The sequence below is a fragment of the Pongo pygmaeus genome, chromosome 2, assembly GCF_028885625.2.
Source record: "Pongo pygmaeus isolate AG05252 chromosome 2, NHGRI_mPonPyg2-v2.0_pri, whole genome shotgun sequence".
Lineage (NCBI taxonomy): Eukaryota > Metazoa > Chordata > Mammalia > Primates > Hominidae > Pongo > Pongo pygmaeus.
Window position 1 is genome coordinate 179,241,795 of NC_085930.1, and position 22,109 is coordinate 179,263,903.

Consider the following 22,109-nt stretch of genomic DNA (forward strand, 5'->3'; position numbering starts at 1 on the left):
TTAACAGAAGACATGGCAGGGAAGAGAAATAACCAATATAATGGGTGGTACAATGTTAAAAAAAATACTTGAGAAAATAGGAATAAAAATCACATTCTATAAAAACCAAATGCATATATAGACAGCCAACTATACCGAAAGTTTAGGACAAATAATCCTATGTTCAAGAGAACATCAGGGTGTGTTTAAACAGTTTAGAACATTTAAACCCGGCCCCCTCTTTCCTTCTATTACTTTTTCCTCTAAATATATTGCCTTCTAGTTGTTGGCCAAATATGGGACTGAAATATGTTTAAATATATTGAAATTAATCAGTAAAGACTTACACTCTTTGCAGATTTTAAATCAGGAGATTTTTAAAACCATTTCAAACCTCACTAAGCTTTTTGTTTTGTTTACATAGAGGATTCCCCATGTCTCATAAGCTTAAAGAAAAAAAATTATTCAATAGACCAGCCAAATGGAAGAAGCTTTTATTTGTAAAGAAATGAACTTAACAACTGATCTACAATATATTATTGTAATATAAACAATATAAATAAATGATCCTGTAGGCCCACTAATCTTCCATCCAGACCCATATGAAGCAATGTTACAACAATATTCTATATGAAAATGTGCAGGTAACAAAGGTGCAATTACAAGCAAGTTAAGCAGCAGAGTATAAGGTGCTTTAATTTAATAGTTAATGTTGCCATCAACAAACATTTAAATGCTCAATTTACTTCACTGAATACAGACACAACAAATATGAAAATCTAAATTCATACACATGCTACTTAATATGAAAGTGCTTTCTCTTTTTTAAAAAAATACACCAAATGGACACTTTTTACATAGATCAAATGTGCTCTTACAATGCAAAATTAACCTTCATTTTTCAGGTTATACATTTTAAAACTGTAGCTATCAACACCAATCTAGGAACTCTAATGCTAAGAGTGCTAAAAACTATTTCATTTCTTGTAAGGAGGACTCTAATACAATATCCAATGTAAAGAATACATCTATATATAATCTTAACATGTTTCCTGTAAAGATAAAAAATGTTTTCTTTCCCCTTGGTGATCTTTGTTCATCCTGGGTGGATCATCTTTTGAGGTTTTAATAATATGAAAGTCCTATTTTAGAACAATGGGAGGAACCAAAAGGGGAATTAAAAAATTGGTTAACGTGTGCTTGAAGCATCCAAAAAACACCAGTTTATCACAACAACTGGTCTTTGCTAAAATTAACAAAATTTTAATAAGCAAGAAGACAAAAAGCACTAATTTAAAAGGCTTGAAATACCTGCCACCATTGTCAGTATCCATCGATCCAACCTTCATTTACTACAAGCACAATACTACTTTGAGGATAGTTTTTGGAACTTATTTTGACTTTTTCCCCTATAGGAAAAACAAAGACCAAGCTTTTGAAGGAGAGGACTGGGAATCTGGTTTAAATGTCTACATCCAAAATTGTATCATCTTTGCACATTCAGTTGACTTTTTAAAATTTAAGAATACATATACAAAAAGTACTTATGGAATACATATTTTAACAGCGTAACATACTTGAAAAATTAGTTACACTTTAAAAATTAAAACACTTGAAAAGTATTTTTTAAACCAGTACCATGGAATAACTTTTTGAAACCCAGATTATCTGGCTACTTAGATGATAGTCTTCCTGTTTTCAATTAGTTTGAAAGATTCTAATATAGATTCTAACCCAACAGTTTATTTGGATATTTTCCTGCTTTAAAAAGCTGCAACAGGCTAGGCACAGCGGCTCATGCCTATAATCCCGGCACTTTGGGAGGCTGAGGTGGGCGGATCACTTGAGGTCAGGAGTTCGAGTCCAGCCTGGCCAACATGGTGAAACCCCATCTCTACTAAAAATACAAAAAACTGGCCAGGCGTAGTGGTGCATGCCTGTAATCCCAGCTACTTGGGAGGACAAGGTGGGAGAATCGCTTGAACCTGGGAGGCGGAGGTTGCACTGAGCGGAGATTACACCACTGCACTCAAGCCTGGGTGACAGAGTGAGACTCTGTCTCAAAACAAACAAAACAAAAAAGCTGAAACAATGATAAACTATTTTTAATAGATATATTCATTCTATATCTTTATGGAGAATGTTAGTATCAACTGATGTTAACACGTAAAGCTGTGTCAACAGGAATTACAATGTGATTCACAACATCCCAGAGTGACAAGGAAGGGACCTTAACCCAATAAATGAGTCTCCCATTCAATGTTTACCCCCTAGATACTTACCAATTCAAGCATGGAACTGTTTCATGTTTACCCGTTCTGCATTTAAAGGATGCCCTTTTACTATATATGTGCTTTCTAGAATATTACTGATTCTTACATATCTTTAAAAGGTGGATATTTGTAATAGCTTAAAATACAGTAACATTTATTTTGTGTGATCTTTCTTAATTTAAAAACAAAAAATAAATGAACAAGTCAGTTCCAATGATCTCCTTTGAGATTTTTCAGTTTTAGAAAGTTGCTACACTGTCGGACGGGCGTGGTGGCTCACGCCTGTAATCCCAGCACTTAGGGAGGCCAAGGCAGGTGGATCACTTGAGGTCAAGAGTTCGAGACCAGCCTGGCCAACATGGTGAAGCTCCGTCTCTACTAAAAATACAAAAATTAGCCGGGTGTGGTGGCGGGCACCCTGTAATTCCAGCTACTCGGAAGGCTGAGGCAAGACAATTGCTTGAACCCGGGAGGTGGAGGTTGCAGTGAGCTGAGATCGCACCACTGCACACCAGCCTCGGCGACAGAGCGACCCCATCTCAAAAAAAAAAAGAAAGTTGCTCACTGTCAATACTAGGTAAAAAGCTCTTATATCAACACCAGCTTTTTTTTTTGTTCTGCCACATGCCTTGTATAGCAACAACTCTGGAACAGATTCAAGCGTCAAAATAATGCTGTGAAATACGGGCTGTCTCAACCTGTAAGTCCTTAATGTTAAGTCTCCTAAATTTTGTAACTTAATCAGGTATGGGGCCAACTGATGCCAACTGATGTTTAGTATGTGAAATGTGTTATAAAAATTATGATATGATTCACTCAGACCCCTTAGCTGTCATCTAGCCTAACCCTTTACCCAATGTATACAAATATTCTCTCCCAGTTCCAAGTTTATTAAGATTCCCTCTCAGTATATTAAGTAGTAATGATTATGTTCATATTTATTTAAGCCACAATGAATTTTGGGGGAAGGTTTTACTTACTACTAGTTCCTCATGTCATGTTCACCAAACACTGCACATATAAGTGTTCAAATAGTTTGCTAAATGAATATAAGTACATGAATGACAATATTCATATGTGTTGATATATTCAGTGGTTAACCAATAAGGAGCATTTAGGAAAATGTCCTCATTTGCTTGTTATGTATGAATTTTCTATTTTAATCCTTAGGAGAACAAAGACTGTAGGTGACCCAAGAAATGGATGCTTATTAAGTATAAAATGAACCCTTAAAAAGGGAAAGAGAATAAAGTAGGAACAACCCCATTACACAGCCTAGAATCATAGTTTTAGAGCTGGGAGGTACCTTAAAGATGAATTAAACCAAAATCAACTTTTGAGTAGTACAGGCACCATATTGCATATCTGGAAGCTGTTAAAACAGCTGAGTAATTGCCCAACATGTCACACACAGCTAACCCACTGAAATAAAACCCCAGTCTCCAGACCAGTGTGTTAATCCTCACTCATCATCATCTTAATTCATCTATTATTTACTACTGAAATAGATTATTTACTGATTACTTAATACTACCCAAAACAAAAAATACTTTTAAGAGAAGCATTCTAAATAAAGATTTAAACACTAGACACTTCTGGTTTACTTGAGGCAAGACTAAAAAATTCTTTCTAAAACAGGTTGATGTTTAACTTCACTAATGACTAGACACCCCACCACTCTCTCATAAACACCAACTTTTTCACCACCGTCAGTTAAAGCTCCACAAAGCTTGGATTTAACACTGATAATATTCCATGAAATATAACTTTTAGGCCAATAAATGATGGTGACTATCAATCCTTAAGATGATTACTGGAGTAAATTTAAACAGGTGCTCTAAAAGAACTTACTACCTTACTCTTACATTTAATTAACACCTTGCCATGTTAGTATAACAGTGTTTTCAAATTATATTGGTTTTTTCAAAACTGAAATTCATTCATTACTCTGCTTTTTTTAAACAACACGTTTTGTTTTCCTTCTATGGATTCATACTGAACACCACCAGTATCACTGAGAGGACTAGTACTTGTAAAAAGCAGTAGAAACAAAAATATTTTTCAAAAGTATAAAGCTAGCTAGAACCTCATTATGTTGTACCTCTTCTCTAACATTTCCGATTAAAATTGTCATCTTTAAATAAAATTAAATGTCAACAAACTATAAAAGGGAAAAAATAAAACATCTGGAAAACATTTCCCAAATGTTCCCATAAACATGACACTTGGAAGGGGTGTGTGCATGTGTCTGAGTAGAAAAGCTGATCTTCAGAGCTGAAAAGGAGGGCAGAGATTCTCCCTTAATGTATGTTTTCTAAATTGAAAGTTTAGAAAAAGCCATATTCTCTGGAATGTGATGGTAATAATTATGTTTGTATTATTTGTATTAATGCTTTACAACTTTCAAAAAAAAAGCTTTCTCATAGTACAATTTTAAAATGGATTAGGTTCTAAAAACTAATATGTAAAACTTTGAAAATTCTTAAAAATTTAGGAAATTCTTTTTCCAAAGAAGGTAATCTAATTTTAAACTTTTTTTATTTGAAGAAAGCTTATATAACTACTGTGAACAAAACTATATAATGATACATTTTATGAACTTCTAACAAAAGAGGACCTATCTTCCCAAATAATTTTTTGTTTTGTTTTTTTGAGATGGAGTCTCACTCTGTCACCCAGGCTGGAGTGCAGGGGTGTGATCTTGGCTCACCGCAACCTCCACCACCTGGGTTCAAGCAATTCTCCTGTCTCAGCCTCCCAAGTAGCTGGGATTACAGGTGCACGCCACCACGCCCAGCTAATTTTTGTGTTTTTAGTAGAGATGGGGTTTCACCATATTGGTCAGGCTGGTCTCGAACTCCTGACCTCAGGTGATCTACCCACCTCAGCCTCCCAAAGTGCTGGGATTACAGGTGTGAGCCACCATGCCCAGCCCCAAATAATTTTTTTAAAGCTGTATAGCTTAACAAGTTGAAATTTTAGTAAGATTGCATATTTACTTTTCCTAATACTGTATTTGTGCTTATCTAAAGTGGATCACAATCTTTGAGATGAAATTAAATGCTCCAAGTAGATGTGTAAAATACCAATATTGATGAATGTGGGTACACAGTTCATTTCATGATCCACACTGCTGTGAACCAAAGAAGCAGAGGTAGGCTTGTGTTTACTGAAATCCAGACTAGGAAAGAGAAACCTAGAGCTCTTCTTTTCCCAATTCTTAGACTGAGACACAACCTAGCAAATAAAATACTATCTTAAAATGCCCCTCTTTATAACAATCTACAGAGGTGATTCAACTGTGGTATCTGAAAATGGAAACTCTGTAATTCTGGCAACTCAATTACAACAACCTTTGAATTTTTGATAAATATTCTCCAACTGTAATAAAAGGTTGTCACGTTTTTCAGAAATCAAAAATCAGTAACTTCTATATCATTGGAACTATTAATATCCATGCTCCTAAGCATGGAGACAGTGGGTATAGAGAGTGAAAGAATGAGTCTGATTACAGGTAAATCTTGACATATAAAAACTATAACCTATTTATTGCTATAACTGGCATCTAACAAAATGTATTATTTTGAACTATGGATGAAAGCCATATCTATCCTAAATATCTTCTATCCTCTTGGGTCTGGAATGCTTTGTTCCTCCTACTTGTCTCCTTCTCTACTTCCCTATCCTTCCCCCTAGAAAACCTTCCTTAGGGCCCAGCTAGTTACATATGTAGTACACAAGATAGAGACTGAGCAATCATTTTGCATAGATGGGCCAGTTTCCACTGCCCAAAGGTTGCTCTGGAACATGACTGTCAGCTATCAGAAAGTCCTGCCCCAGCTGCCTCCCTTCCTAAAGTTAGCCCCCATACAAAATCCTCTCTAAGGATTTTGAGACAAAATCTCTCTAAGAAAGAAGTTTTCATGCAGTTTTCTTGGAGCTAGAGGCCTTAGAGAGGTAGTGAGATGAGGCCCTTTCATGCCATTAGCTAATGCTCAACGCCAGTAGGCTGCATGTGTTCCTGCAATTCACCAAGGTGAAAACCACAAACTATAACCAGGCTGTTCTGGTTGAAAATACATCTTTAAAACATTTTAACAGTGTGTCCAGTCAGTTTCATCCACTGGATATGGCTGTCAGGTCAGCATCACTCACATACATCTATAATAGTGTATTCTTTCAAAAATTGTTTATACACACTTAATATAGGCATATAGCCTAAGACTATATTGCCTCCCTACCATACTTGTGGCCATTGTGGTACCAAAAGCCTGAAGATGTACATAATGTACTTTAAGACATTTAACTGAACAAGTCAGTGGGAGACAGGGCACTGTAACACATTTCAATTCAATCTAAGACTTGTATTTGTGAATAGATGTCTCATTATAATTTTATACTTGATACATGAAGATAAGCTATGTCAAAAATTATTCAAAGGCATGATCACAATAATACTTGTTTCACAGTTCTAAGTATTTTGATACACCAGGAAACAAAAATCAACTGGGATCCCTAATGAAAGAAAATCATTTCTTCTAAGTAAAACATGAATTTCACTTCAAAAGTGCAGAAATGTGCTCCGTGTTGAAGTAGGCTAAGCTAACAAGGATGATGGCCTCCTCCTCTGACTCTTCCCATGCTCAAGCTTTTGCATTACCATTTCTCTCCTCCCATTCCACCTCGTCTACTCCTGGGTGACTGCTCTTAAACCACACCTTTTAAAAAAGTTCTGTTTAGAGCATTCAACAGCAAAGTAACAGGACCATCAGGGAAATATGCTACTTAAAAAGTGACAGGAGGATTTGGGACAACACTCTATCTCATACTATACTGACTACTCAAAGCTGCATAGCTGTGTCTTACACATGCCTACACAAGGCTTGATGAATATTAATGTCATATAAAAAATAATTTTTACAAATCAGCTCTCTTAGTCGTTTAACTTCCCTAGGAACACAAGGCTTAAAGCAAAATTTCAAACTTATGCTTTTTATCCCAATGGGACAAAGAGTGCAACACTTAAGGAAGTCAGAAAATGCAAACTTAGGTAGCAAAAGTAGGAAGAACCTTCATGTTCCCTTTCTGTTTGTCATTATCTCTCCCCAGTCAAAATCCTAAAACTATTAGTAGTAGTATGAAAGGATATGAAAACAATTTACTCTCCCCACCTATATCATACTGAAACTGTGCTTTAAAGCTCAGGAGACAGGTGGATGCTCAGTGTTGTCTATATATCCATTATATATAGCTGAAGCTTTGAAATTAAGATGATTAACTCATCTTGGAAGAAACAGCTGCACCAATGTGATAGCAAACAAGCCATTTTTAAATAAAAACTCACTTGAAAAAAGCAAGTGCATATTTTGGGTATGTTTTGAGTGGCGACAACAGAGATCTGGACTAGATTTAAGATTATAAGGTATTCTCCAATAGAAAACCCTCTTGTAAGCCCCTCCTGAATACTTAAGACAGCAGTAGGCACAGGGGCTTTCAATAAGTACAGAATGGCTGCTATTAGGAAAGAGAATAAATAAAAGGAGAGCCTACAACACAGTTCAAAATTGATACCTTAAAGGCCATAGGTAATATAGGAGGTAATCATTATTGCTGGAGCAGTCTATCCCCATATAATGAATTTTGTATTAACCGTGGATAATCTATGAAAAGTTTTAATTCCAGGCGAGATTTTCCATTGCACCTCCCTCTCTCATACTGTGGGCCATCTCTTACTAATGCTTAACCTGTATTTGTGTTCTGAAATTCCAAGAAGAGGGGAAAAGTCAAGCATATGACAATTCTGTCATGATGATTAACTGCTAATAAATGAAAACCGATTATAGAGTACCTAGCTTTCCTTGATACTTTAATCCAATGATTAAAAATGTGATATAAAGAAATATGTAACATAGACTACAAGCTATCGTAGGTCTGGAACATGAGCCTTATATTATATTACATATTCTAACCCTACATGTAACTATCAGTAAACATCTTTTTTTAAAACATTACTACACAAAGAATTCCACAAAGCATACATTCAAACAAGAGGCATCTAAAGATTAAAAAAATTACCCGCTGTATTTTTGTATAAAAATAATCAACATTCTCTAATGTACACAAAGCCAAAAGATAAATATAGTATCTGTGATGTCTTCAGTGACATCTTTAGTCTTCTACTAGCTCAACACAATCTTTTTGAAAAGAGCAGTGAAAATGACTGAAACTCACGGACTCTTTTTTTCCCCTCCTTACTCGACTTCTGCCAAATATCTGTGTATGTTCCTTCAATTACTAAAATATCTCAATCGTGGTAATATAAGAAAAGATTAAAACAAAACATTCATCATCTCAAATAAAATTTTTGATGTCCAGGACTATAAAGCTTTCAGGGCTTCCACAAACAATTTTTAGTGTCACAATTCTATAGAACACTGTTCAGTAAAAGGTTTTGCTTTACATTTTTTTCCTCAAACATGTACATACAAAATTATATCTGATGGTTCAAGAGAAATCACCACTTGGTAAGTGCTTTGCAGGAAGCATGCAAACGTTTGGTAAAGGAAGTAGGAATGTGCATTCTAGCTAGTCCCAGCACGGTCAACATTAGAAAAAAATCCAAAGAGCAACCATGTATCTGCTACAAACTATTTTCTTGCCAGAAAAGGCTGTGCACTAGTTCATAGGTATAATCATATTATGTCTTCATCAGTGCAGAGGAGCACAGAGGTATGAAAGATAATCAGAATGAATTAGTACTTTCTGAGAGTCAAATTATTTGCATGTTAGTCCTTATTTTATAGGACAATTTGTAGATTTTCTTTTTCTAGTATGATTAAACTAGAAAAAATTATTCAGCAGAATATTAATGTTATCTGAATAATACTTCCATCATATATGTTTAGTATCCTTCATCCTTTAAAAGTATTCCTTTGGGTGAAAACAATATTTATCACTCCTTCTATATCAGAGTTTCTCAACCTTGGCAGTACCGACATTTTTGAACCAATAATTCTTTACAGTGGAGGGGTGCTGTCCTGTGCATTATAAGATATTTAGAAACATCTCTGGCTTCTACCTACTAGACACCAGTAGCAACCCTCCCCTGAACCCACCCCCAAGCTGTGACAACCAAAATGTCTCAACATTGCCAGATGTCCCCTGGCGATCAAAACTGACCTTCACTGAGAACCACTGCTCTAAATAAATGTACAAAAACTGAGAGGAAAACTTTCTCAGTCAAACCAAATTCTTGGTCAAGTTTAGAATAGAAACTAACTCTTCTCACTTCCAGATCAGTATAGTTCATACTAGAACACAATTCCTTTTTTATAGATAAAGCCTATGTCTAAAAGACATGTTTTTTAAAATGTACACTGATTTCATACGATTCTGTCACTGGACTACTAAATTATTCCATAACATACCTCTCATGACAACCTTTAGAAAACTAATAGGGTAGAAAAAATGTATAAGAAAACTGAATCAAAAGAGGAGAAATGTAAATCATTAAATTACTTTTAAAAGGATTCTTTATATTAATGATAAACATCACCTTTAAAAAAATTATCTAGTATAACACATTTCTTTGAAAAATATCATGGCCCTCTGTAACAAGTCTTTCAATGTTTCATGTAACCTGTAAAATTAATTTTACCAATGTTTATTAATTATGAAAATGTATGATGAATTATTATACCTGTAGAAGAAATGTCAGTATTTGATGTGGAGATCCCAATGTGCTTGGCTATCCACCACAATAAGTGTCATATTCTAGACCAAGTTAGGCCTTTACCTTACAAGTTTGTGTGAGAAGAGTAAAACTGCTGTTTTATCAAGGCTTCATGTTCCTGTTAAGATTCCTTCAGAGAGTTGATGCGTGCACAGATCTTCAGGGCTGGGCCTAGCTTGATATTCATTGCACTCATGAGATGGTCTTCTTTTAGCAAGAGAAGGGCCTGTCCATCAATCTCCTGTGCTCTGAATTCATCTGCGATATCCTGGCAGCCTGGAATTTGACCAGAGGACAGAAGTTAGAATTAAATATACAACAATTAGACATTACTCCTAACAGTCACAGTTATGCTCTCACTGGGGCTGAGAATCTGAAATACAGGCTGAGAAACAAATGAAATTTATTTATGGTAGTCTTGAGTTCACTCTTGAAGAATAGAGTATTTGCATTCTGAAAGTAAGAATTCAAAATCCAGGTAAAGCTATTTGCTTGGAATTCTTGCTCTTAAAATAATGTTATAGAAATAATTCATAAGAGGGAAGTCTAGATATAATACTTCCTTCACAAAAAGGACTATGGTGTTACCTCAAAGCATGCCACATAACAGGTTTGGGTTAACTAGTTATACCTCATGCACATATCTCTGTATAATATATCCTTCACATATAGGTAAAGAGGAAACAAAAATATGTTTTGTCATTTAAATAACAATCTAGAAATATTTTCTCAAGTAAGTACCACTTTCATTATCATTTGTACCTTATCCTAATTTATGACCTTCACTTGACAAATACATTTAAAATATTTTTATTGTTCACTCAGGACAGATCAAATCGCTCAAGACTGTATTACCAATCTATTGCAATGCTGCTGAAATGTATTACACTGCTTCACTTGAATATCACTGGGCTTGTCTCCACTTTTGTTAAGAAAACAATTCTCACTGAAATTATGAGCTTGCTGGCGAATTTCCTGCCATATAACCAATATTTTAGCTCTCAGTCTAAACCAGGTGCTTTAGCAGGTAACAATGCTAGTATCTACCTGAAACTCAAATGTTTTTACTGTCTACCAAATTTTCACATCCAAATTACTCAATAAACTTACCCATTAAGGGTAAAGAAACCAATAGGAAAGGTAATCAATTAAGTAGCTGAGACGAGAGAATATAAAAATATGGACGCTTTCTTGAGAGACAGTAAAATTTTAAGATGAATTTAAGAATACACATAAAAACTGACAGCTTAAGTTTTTCTATTTTATTCAAATCAGCATTCTAAGGGAAAACACAAAGAAAAAGATAATGAAAAATGAAAATAGTTACATTACACTTTTGGATGCCACAATTTTGCTAGTTCAATTATCCTTTCTACTTGCGAATGTATCATCCTCTTGTTTATGTAAGATTATGATGTCTTACAACCCCAGCACAAAGCATTATAGGTACTGAATACATAATATTTGTCAATAAGGACTGAATTAGTGAATACACAATAAACAAAAATATAATCTGCTACAGAAGAGCTATCTGTAAGAGTAATACAAACATTTTTTCCTGTGTACAGCTGTGTGTCCATTTTTTCTCTTGCTTATTTCTTTTCTCGTGTCCTCTGTTACTTGTATCTTTACTGTTTCCTATATAACTAGCTTTTCAATTTCTATTTTAATAATTTCTCAGACTTTGAAAAATTGACATTCCAATACCCTCTACAAAATTATTATGCTTTTGCACATTTATCTTCTAAAAGAAACTACAGTTGAAATGGGATTACTCACCATAGAAAAGCCCCTTTTCTTTTCCCAGAGGTAGCTCTCAACAAAACTGGGCAGACAAAACTGACTAATCTTGCATCTAGTTGTGACTTCATCCTTCTTTTTATGAAAGAACTAATGTTCTTCTCTCTTCAGTCTTACTTACAAGAACACAGGAAAGAAAAGAAGAGAGAGAAAGATAGGGTGGGACTTACTTAGATTCAGAAAACAAGAGCAATGAGAAGTAATGAGAACTATAAGAGCTACATTTGGGAATAGAAACAAGGAGTTCTCCATGAGGAAAATATGTAGCACATTCCTGTTCCTCTGTATTGTGAGATTCCTCTTCAAATATCCTCTTGTAGGTGAACAGTAAATGTATTAGCAAAATAATAAAGAACAAAAAGTGTTTTGGGAATCAGCACGATCAAATAGGAATGCATTTTAGATCACAACTTTCTTAAGCGAACCACAAAAAAGTGTAGTTACATCAGTATAGAAATTTTTTAAAAAGTGACTCAGAAAAATTGGAAGCAAGTATGCTTCCAGAAACTCATTACAGAAAAATGTATTTTAAAAACAATTTTAAGTGCTCAAGGTATACTGAGATAAAGTTCTGAGTTTCTGACATTAACATCTACTTTGGTAAAATGCCTGGATCCCGGGGATGTGTACAAAACATACACCAACTGACACAGCCAGTCAGCTGAGCTAGCTTCACCTCACCAGAAGCAAGTGTAGTGCAGCTCTCAGCACAGGCAAGGACCTCTGCACGTGGGTCCCAACTGATCTTTCAAGTGTCTGGCATCACTTCTCCAGCTAAACTCAAAACAAAACACCCTGCACAAAAACTGACCACAGTAAGTTGGTGAAAAGGTATCACCTGCCACTCAATACTACAGAATAAACAAGTCCCAATACTGATATTACAAAAACCAGTAAATAGTCATGTTTTAAAAAATGATTCCTAGTTTATATGCCTACAGAAAAATCAAATCTACTGTGGATTCACACTTCAATAGAGGACAAACTGATCTCTGCAAAAGGTAGTTCACCACAGCAAGGAAAGGTTAAAGAAGATAACCTGCAGTAAATTGAAAATAAGAATTATTACTGTAGATAACTTTTTAATGCAGAGAAAATTAGAAGGCGGTAATTTTTCATTATGTTAACAGCTCTGAGATTCTCGTCTACTGCATACAAGCTCTAACATAGTCTGAACAGGTTGGTTAACAAGATGATATACAAAGAGAAGAGAAAACTGGAGGAGTAAATATAAATGCCCTGGTTAAAGAGGGAAGGAAGCCTACCTCAACTGGAAAGAAACAAAATACAAAAGAGATTACAAAATTTACAAGCTTGTTCATTCTATGAGAAAAGCTTGGGAGTAAACTACTCCGGGAAAACAAACAGCGCTTAATGAGAGCTAAAAGAAGCTCAAAATGAAATTTACAAAGTCCAGAGAAGCAGAAAGAAATGAACATTAAGGCATTTTCTGGTATGAGATTACCTTAAACTATAGGCATTATGCAGAGAAAACTTTGAGAAAGGTGATATAACTAATCACACAAATAAGCTTATTATTTGGCCTGTCAAAGCAGTTTGGAAACACTCCCATTTCATAAGTAAAGAAAAGAGTCATCTTAACCAGACTCTAAAACAGTAGTAAGCAATTCTAAATTATATAATAGCTGTGTCCTTTTTATGATATATAATGTTTTCTAAATACCTGGCAACAAAATTAAGTGTCTAGATGAACTCTATAAGACAAGCATTTTAAGTTATGAGGAATATTAAGTTTTATGTTTTTTTTAACTCAAATGAAGCAAGAATGAGGCAAAGGAATTTGCCTTTGTTCTGGTAAAGTAGCCACATGGCAAATGGATGCTGGGGAAAATTAGCCTAAATAAAAAAAGAAGTGAAAGAAGAATCAGCAGTATCCATATTTGTTAATTATTTGGGCAACTACTTTCCTCAGGATATAAACCAACTCTCTTCTGCAAAGGAAAAGAAAAATTTCCCCCAAATGAAAAATCAGGCTCACAAACAGATCATGTGCCCTACCTGGAAGAGTGACACTACTTCTGAAGATGACAGAATCAAAGCCCAGCCCCAGGTATCCACATAGACTCCAAAGTTAATTCTCAAGATAGCTATACTGGTCTAAAAACTAAAATTGGTTTCATTAGATACTAAAACCACAACAAATGAAGACCCACTATCTTCTAAATACATCCAGTTTAAAACAGATTCTAAATCCACATGGTCAGCAATTAACTCACACCTAAGTTTTCGTGGGCACATGCACATGTTTAAAAATCTTCCCATGAAGTATCTCCACTTTAAACAATTCCATCTTTCTTTAAAAGCGGCCATATTTTTTTAAAACGTAGCATTTCTAAAACAAGCTATTGATAAACTAATTTAACAAAACCTCACAGAATTCTGTATATTAGGTAAAGTGGGTGACAGATTCTTTACAACTATCATTCCTAAATATATTTTCTTGTATAGCACGTTAGCTCTAAGTATGCTTCCAAGACTTTAGTTGCCATCAGAGAAAGACTAATTAGCAACAATAGCTGACTAATTAGCTTATTAAACTGTAAAAAGTTAGTAGACAAGTTCAAATAGGATGTATTATTCTAGAAAGCTTGTATCAAGAGAAATGATATGATTTGCAATAAAACCAAAAGGAAATAAATTTTTTGTTTTAGTCTCCTCATTTTCCATATGCATAAGGTCAAAGTGAATGACAAGATTTACTGATTTAAAAATATATATATGTACATATATATATAGTCTTAACATATATAACTAGTGTGGGTCTCATCATGAGCAAAGGTGCAGCTGTCTTTAGTAGCCAGCCCCTTAGAGAAAGTAGATATAAAAGATTACTGTTGTTTTAAGGAAAAAAGATAGAGACTTAAGGTGATGGAAAGAGTATCAAAATGAGAGAACAGGAAAACATAAACAAGAAAGTTACCCTCAATATTAGAATGAATATAATTGAATTTCAGCTCTCTATTTGAAAAATAAAATTTCAGAAAGGCTCTTGATGTTTATTTATTGAAAAGAATCAAAGAATGTACCTTCTTTTAAAAGAACTAGCTTGATATTTTCAAAGAAACCAAATTTTTACATTTTAAAAGGTTTTGATTAGCTTTCAAAAATGTAAAAAAAAAAAAAAGTCTCTCTTACTTCATTTTTTAAAAGGTTAAATTAGGAAATAAGGAGGAATAGAATAGAAAAATAGAAGAGCAGAAAGGAAGAAGTGTCTGATTCAATCTCTCTACTGACCTCTCGAGAGAAATCAGACTGAAGAGAAGAAAGCACCTTTAATATCTTCACCGGCTGAGGTGTCACAGCAGAAGCAGGACTAGTCAGTTTTTATCGACTTGGGGGGGTATGAGAAAATACCCAGTAGTGCTGAGGGAATAAGCAAGAGGAAACAGATCATATTTCAATAACAAATGCCATTTAATTTATACATATACACAGTACTTCTCTAGCCCTTTTGTGGAAAAGGTGTGGATGTATCTAACACTGCTGTGTGTGAATGCACAAGAAAAATATTAAGGTCAAAGTGATGAATTACATACCAGGCAAAGAATGGATGAAGGCCCAGACATCATCAACTGTCCATATAGATGGCTCTGTTTGTGCAACTGGTAGCAAGTCACTGTTCTCAGGCATTTTCCGAATTCTCACATCCCGAAGCTCACGTTCTCTTTCCCGCTCACTCTGCCTGCGCAGACGAGTTGTCATAGCAGATGGCACAGAATCTTCATGAGAAGCCAAGTCTTCTTCTGCAGATGGATAAGTAATTGGAAGCTGGAAAATGTAGTACAAGCAAAATACAGCATTGCACTTTCCTTGCATTTCTGAAAAGGGTATTTTACATTGAAGTGAGGTTTATACAGACCTGCCTAAGGACATGTTCTCTCGCTGCCCCATCAGGGCCACTTGGACGACGGCCACGATGCCCAAGACTTTGATTATCAGGCTTACGATTCCAGCGACTAAGTGCAAATTTTTTAGAACAGCTAACATTGTACCTAAGAAATTCAAGTAAGAAAAAATGTTTAATGATATATGGGACAATCCATTTAGTATTTAATTGTGACTTTAAAGTGCAACTGTGAATCAGTAAGTACCATAATACATCATTAATGAATGTAAGACTTCATAAAGTAACTACACTGTTCAATGGATTTACTTATGCTAAAGGTCAAAAAACGGGCTCTGTGTATATCATAATGTATCTCTCAGTATAATATTGGACATCTACAACAAGGTATTGTATTTTTTCCTGATTACAGCATGACAGTGGGAAACTTCCTGCAAAATACAGAGGATAACCAATTTTCATAGCAGTAAAAAAAATGGAAGGTCCGAAAGAAAAAGAAGTTATGTAGTATCTAAATGTTTATTCAATCTGATTTTTCTAAGTAATAACTTCCAAAGAGACATTAATTTTTAAAAGTTTAATATACTAGGGAGAGGATCTCAAGCAGCTAACAAAAGATTTTTCAAATATTATTAAAATCAAAGAATGAAAATGTAAAGTGGAGATTTTAAAGTTACACAAGGAATTCATTGTTCTCACTATTCAGAAAATTTAGAAGTACATAACTCTTTAATGAAAGATTTTCTTTTATCACAACAGACTGCCTAGTATTTTTGAACATAGACCTTTATAAGACATGATGACAGCTTAAAAGAATCCTATGTCTTTTAATGGATCCTAAAGCCCTGGAAGCAGGACTGGCAAACTTTTTCTACAAAGGACTAGATGGTAAATATTTTAAGTTTCATGGGCCATATAAGTTTGTGTCACAACTACCCACCTCTGCCATTGTAGTGTGAAAGCAGCCACTGAAAATATTGAGCCAGGCACAGTGGCTCACATCTGTAATCCCAGCACTTTGGGAGGCCAAGGTGGGTGGATTACTTAAGCTCCAGAGTTCAAGACCAGTAAATGGCAAGACCAGTTCAAGGCCAACACGGTGAAAACCCATCTCTACCAAAAATACAAAAACTAGCCAGGTGTGCTGGCACACACCTGTAGTCCCAGCTACTTAGAAGGCTAAGGTGGGTGGATGGCCTGAGCCCAGAAGGCCAAGGTTGTAGTGAGCTGTGATAGCGCCACTGCACTCCAGCATAGGTGACAGAGCCAGACCCTGACTCAAAACAGTAAAAATAAATTTAAAAAATAAAAAATAAATAGAAAATACTGAATAAGCATGGTTGTGTTCTAGTGAAATTTTCAGTAACAATAACAGTAAAATTGAATTTCACATAATTTTCATGTATCACGAAATATTATTTTGATTTTTTTCCCAACAAACTAAAAATTTCAAAATCATCCTTAGCTCATGAGCCCATACAAAAAAATGAACAATGGGAAAGACTTGGCCTGCATGAGTTTGCAAACCTTTCCCTAGAAAGAAGAGTGAGAAGAAATGATCTAAGAAACACATTTCTGAAAAGCTATGCAAAGCTAGGAAAAATATATGCAGTTTCATTTTTACATATATGAAACTGCCTTGGTAACTTATTTTCAAAAATCTGTTTTGTAGAGATGGGGGTCTCACTATGTTGCCCAGGTTGGTCTCAAATTCCTAGGCTCAAGCAATCTTCCCACCTCAGCCTCCCAAAGTGCTGGGATTACAAGCATGTGCCACCAAACCCACCCTTCAAAATTCCTTTGCTCCAAGAAAATTACAAGAATAAATCCCAATTAACTTTGCTATTGCTAACTATTCTAGAACCAGTATGCTGACACCAAAACAAATTCTCCTCACCTACATTTTATAAAGATATCAAGAGGTGGAAATAAAAAGTACTATGATAATGAATATGCTATTTTTCCCATAAAAATATAAGTATCTAGATAGCCAATTCATTTTACCCTAAAACAATTCAAGATCCTGCTGTGTTCATAATGTGCTCATTTGTGGGCTCAGCAATGTAGGTTTCTGATTTCCATTTACATCAACTGATAAAACTTCTTTATACGTTAAGAAAAGAATAGAAAAGAGAGGCTAGCTTTATACTTGATATTTTGTCCCTAAATATTTAGCTTTCCAAGACAGCTAGGCAGACATGTAAATGGCAATGGTTCTTCCCTGACCTAATCTACCCTCTCTCATCCACATTTCCCTGTTAGGGCCCCTACCCTGCTAAAGAGGTTCATCGAAAGGATACTAATGTGACAGCTCAGCAATCATCTCTGAGAGAAGACTGATGGCAGCATTAAGTGTTCTCAAATATTTTTAAATAGTCGAGAAGTTTAAAATATTCTGAAAAGGAGTCCTTTCCCCAAGTTTTTAGAGTTTTTAAATCACTTAGAATCAGATAACCACTGTTCTTTCTTGTGGTATATGCAAACCAGAAAATTCAAGTTAAAACATGAGTTACATAATTTGATTATTGATTTATCAGTAACATCAAAGCATATTTGAAAAACAGATTGACAACCAAAACAATGAACCCAATTTTGGAGGAAAACACTTCTATTATTTAAGTTTTACTAAGTATATTTTGGAAATAACCTATACGAAATAAAATATTCAAGTAAGAAATTCCCTAGATGTATACAATTATATTAATTTTTTTCATGAGGTTAAGGTTATTTATTTTTTATGGACGCATAATAGATGTACATAGTTTTAGGGTATGTGTGATAATTTAATACATTCATATAATCTGTAACGATCAAATCAGTGTACTTGGGATATCCACACCTTAAACATCTGTCTTTTCTTCATGCTAGAACCATTCCAATTCTCTTCTACCTATTTTGAAATATAGTACAAGCTATAGTCATCCTACTGAAGATCTTAAATCCTTTGAGAGAATAATTACCTTTTTGAACAGAGAACCAATTTCAAAATAGTGTGCACACACTTCAACTTTAGTGGTAAGTATCTGTATTACTAGGATTTATTATTGGAATTAGGGTGGGGTTCTTTTTTAACATAAACCAAACTTGGGAATTATACGATTAATGAAGAGACTAAACATTTATTTTGTTATTAATACTATTTATCAGCCAGGCGTGGTGGCTCACACATGTAATCCCAGCACTTTGGGAGGCCAGGACGGGCAGATCACCTGAGGTCAGGAGTTTGAGACCAGCCTGGCAAACATGGTGAAACCCCATCTCTACTAAAAATACAAAAATTAGCTGGGCATGGTGGCAGGTGCCTATAATCCCAGCTACTCAGGAGGCTGAGGCAGGAGAATCTCTTGAAACCGGGTGGTGGAGGTTGCAGTGAGCCAAGACGGCACCACTGCACTCCAGCCTGGGTGATAGAGTAAGATTCCATATCCAAAAAAAAAAAAAAAAAAATACTACTTATCTATAATAATGACTATTGAAAATACTAATTCAGAAAAGACAAGTATTTTGCTGTCTGATAATGTTAACAGTGTGGGGAATTTATACCACAGCTGTCCCATAAGAAATCTAAAATAAATAGGATATGATTCAAACAAATGAAAACATTTTAAAACAACACAAAGTAAATCAAAGTATTTCAATAAAGATAAAACAGCTGATAAAACAAATACTGTTTTTGATACTTTAAGGACTAGTATTATATAATCGTGATGAAATCGTGATGATTTCATTGGAGGGATTCTCCTAAATATTTTCTTACCATCAGGAGATTACTACTTTAATATTAGATTATACTGTATAATTGATTTTAAGTATTATGAATATGTAATTTTCGCAAAGCAAAATCTAATAACTAAATACTAGGTGGCTCCAGATACTGCCTATTTGTATTATTCTTCTATATAATAATATCTAGATTTCTTCTATAATATTACATATTAAAATATCTATATTTATCCTTGGTAAGCTATTCAAAAGTTTTTTGGCTTTATTGCAATGGCTATTTATCTGTCCTTTGGGAAATTCAAGAGCATAGAAATACCTTTTGGCACATGACATAGTGCAGAATCGTTTTGACCGCAAAAATTCATTAGCGTATCCCATTTTCCCACAGAATTCACACTTGAGCAACTCACTGTCCATTTCTTCTAATGTCTCTAAAAAAGAAGGAAACAAAGGAAAAAAAGGTTCCAAAAATTTAATTATGCAAATTTTCTTTAAGTCTACACTTTGGTTGGATACTGCTAGCAAACCAATGGCCCTTTAACTTTTCAATCCACAGCCACTCTGGCAGGGCAAAAGCCTTCAGAACACAACCACTGCTACTAATTCCCTCTTGCTTCTGCATAAAAATTATAAGGAGTTTCTTTCTATATAAATAAGCATAACATTTTAAAAGGTTCATCTTGCTTATAATCCATCTAAAATGTAAAAAAAAATTTTATAAACACTGGGAGAGAAATGAAGATGAATAACATAGGCATTACCCTCCAGGAGGAACACTTTCAAAACGCTGAGGGTGGGATATGAATTTTGATAAACTGCACTGTGGAGATACACAGCAGTGAACTCTTAATTCTAACTGGAGAGAATAAAGATGGCTTCAAAAAGGTGAAATTTTGATATGTCTGATTTTACAGGAGCATGCAAAATAATTAACTCTCTCGAAGATCTGCAGTATATGATAAAATATATAAAGATGCATATATCAGGAGGCTGAGGCAGAAGAATCATTTGAGACAAGGAGTTTGAGACCAGCGTGGGCAGCATAGCAAGACCCCATCTCATTCATACATATATATACATACATAAAATTCTTTAAAAAGATGCATATATCTAATTATAAAACAGTTCCTTTTAGTTATATTGCATTAAAATAAAAACTAGGCTTTAAAATCAGTTTCATAATTCCCAACCACTGATGCTTTTTTTCATCATGCTTTTCTTCAACTTAATGGGTGCTCCCTACTAAGTTAGAATGTCCTTCTTCCACCCTACATATGTAACTATCTTCAGGCAGTAACACAAAGCACAAAGAACCTTCCATGCTAAAACCCCGGGGAACTCGGCAGGAGTCACCCATAAGCAAACAACTAAATCTTCATGACCCACAATTTTCTCATCTGTAAAATGGGATTTATAATACATTTCCCAAAGAATTGAAGTGGCAATTATATGTGTGCCTAAAAGGTAGTAGGCATTAAAAGTGATAGTTCCATTTCCTATTTTCCACATAAGAACTAAAAGGGTAGTATGACATGTAATAAGCACTCAAGAAATACTTTAGTAAAACTTGTTAAATTCTTAAATCAACCACATTTTGCCATTTTCTTGCATCATCATAATTCCTTTGCCAAGTTATATAAAAAAATGCAACAAAAGCATTTTACTGAAAAGCATTTTACTAACTAAAGCTTTTAGCTGTGAACTCCTTATGTGTGCTCTTTCTGTGTTACTCATTTAATAAAGACTAAGATAAATACAGGGACTCAGAAATGGAGACATGGGTGGCATGTACTCAAGTGAGCTCAGGTACTCACATTATCCCAGTTTTACTGGAGAAGCAGATGGCAAAGTGCTAAATTAAGTGAAGGAGCAAGAACTACTGAAAAAACAAACTGTGAACTAATATTTGACATTGGTGGGGCATCCAAATACATTATCCTGAATAATGAAATCATGAACTGATAAGTGACCAGTTTAAGGAAATTCTCAGGACTACCTTCATAAGCAAAAGTCATCAATTTAGTAGCAATGAGGAAGAAACAGTCTCACAACAAGTAAATTAAAAATTGCCCCTTCCAATGACCTTCCAACGGCCCAGTCAGGAGATCCACCAACACATTCCTGAGACCTGACAACATAATTCCTAGAAGTACTGTTTTTATTTTGTGATGCTTATAATCTGATCTTACTATAATCTGATCTGATTGAGAAGCCTATAGGGAGACGGAACTTCTCACTCAACCACCACTGCCATTAGTTCCAGCCCTGAAAGAGTCCATTCCTCAGGGTTATTCCAGGAACAGGATATGCTAAAAGCTTTGTTTCAAAGATCTTTTGTTAATTAACATAGCAATGTGCAACACCTGATAATAAGTTAGAATACCTTATGAAGGAGAAGGAAATGTTTTTGTTGGTGAGAGGAAATGCCAAACAGAAATGGTTTACAGTTAACCCAACAAAAATAAGAGTATCAGTTTTATTTCTCATAAAGAAGTGAGGGACATTAACAGATTCAAAAATTCTTGTTCTAATGTTCAGTCAGATTTTTAACAAATTTGTTAATATTACCAAGGTCACTCTTTTACATTTATGAATTAGAAAACTGCCAAAACACTTTTTTAAAACTGCTGATTTAGCTAATAAAAATGGGATTCTATGGCAGAGACAGCTGGTAATTCTCCAGCATCCACTCTTTGCTTTTCTCCCATAGTAACAAAACCCTACGAACATGGCCATC

The 22,109-nt window shown here is 34.8% G+C and overlaps 1 protein-coding gene across 12 annotated transcripts in view; it reads right to left on the minus strand.

The window, feature by feature from the left end:
* Window positions 1-451: 451 nt before the first annotated feature.
* Window positions 452-22,109, minus strand: part of PHC3 (polyhomeotic homolog 3) — a 95,154-nt gene continuing 73,496 nt past the window's right edge. For 9 of the 12 annotated variants that reach the window (XM_054483764.2, XM_054483763.2, XM_063662412.1 and 6 more), the window contains 4 exons: window positions 19,689-19,803; window positions 15,665-15,797; window positions 15,342-15,573; window positions 452-10,260 (listed from right to left, as the gene is read on the minus strand). In XM_054483764.2, the coding sequence (XP_054339739.1) occupies window positions 10,106-10,260; window positions 15,342-15,573; window positions 15,665-15,797; window positions 19,689-19,803 (635 nt within the window). In that variant the 3' untranslated portion in view covers window positions 452-10,105. Of the gene's footprint in view, window positions 10,261-15,039; window positions 15,169-15,341; window positions 15,574-15,664; window positions 15,798-19,688; window positions 19,804-22,109 lie in introns of those variants that run through there. The other 3 variants (XM_054483769.2, XM_063662415.1, XR_010125786.1) reach the window with 2 other exon arrangements.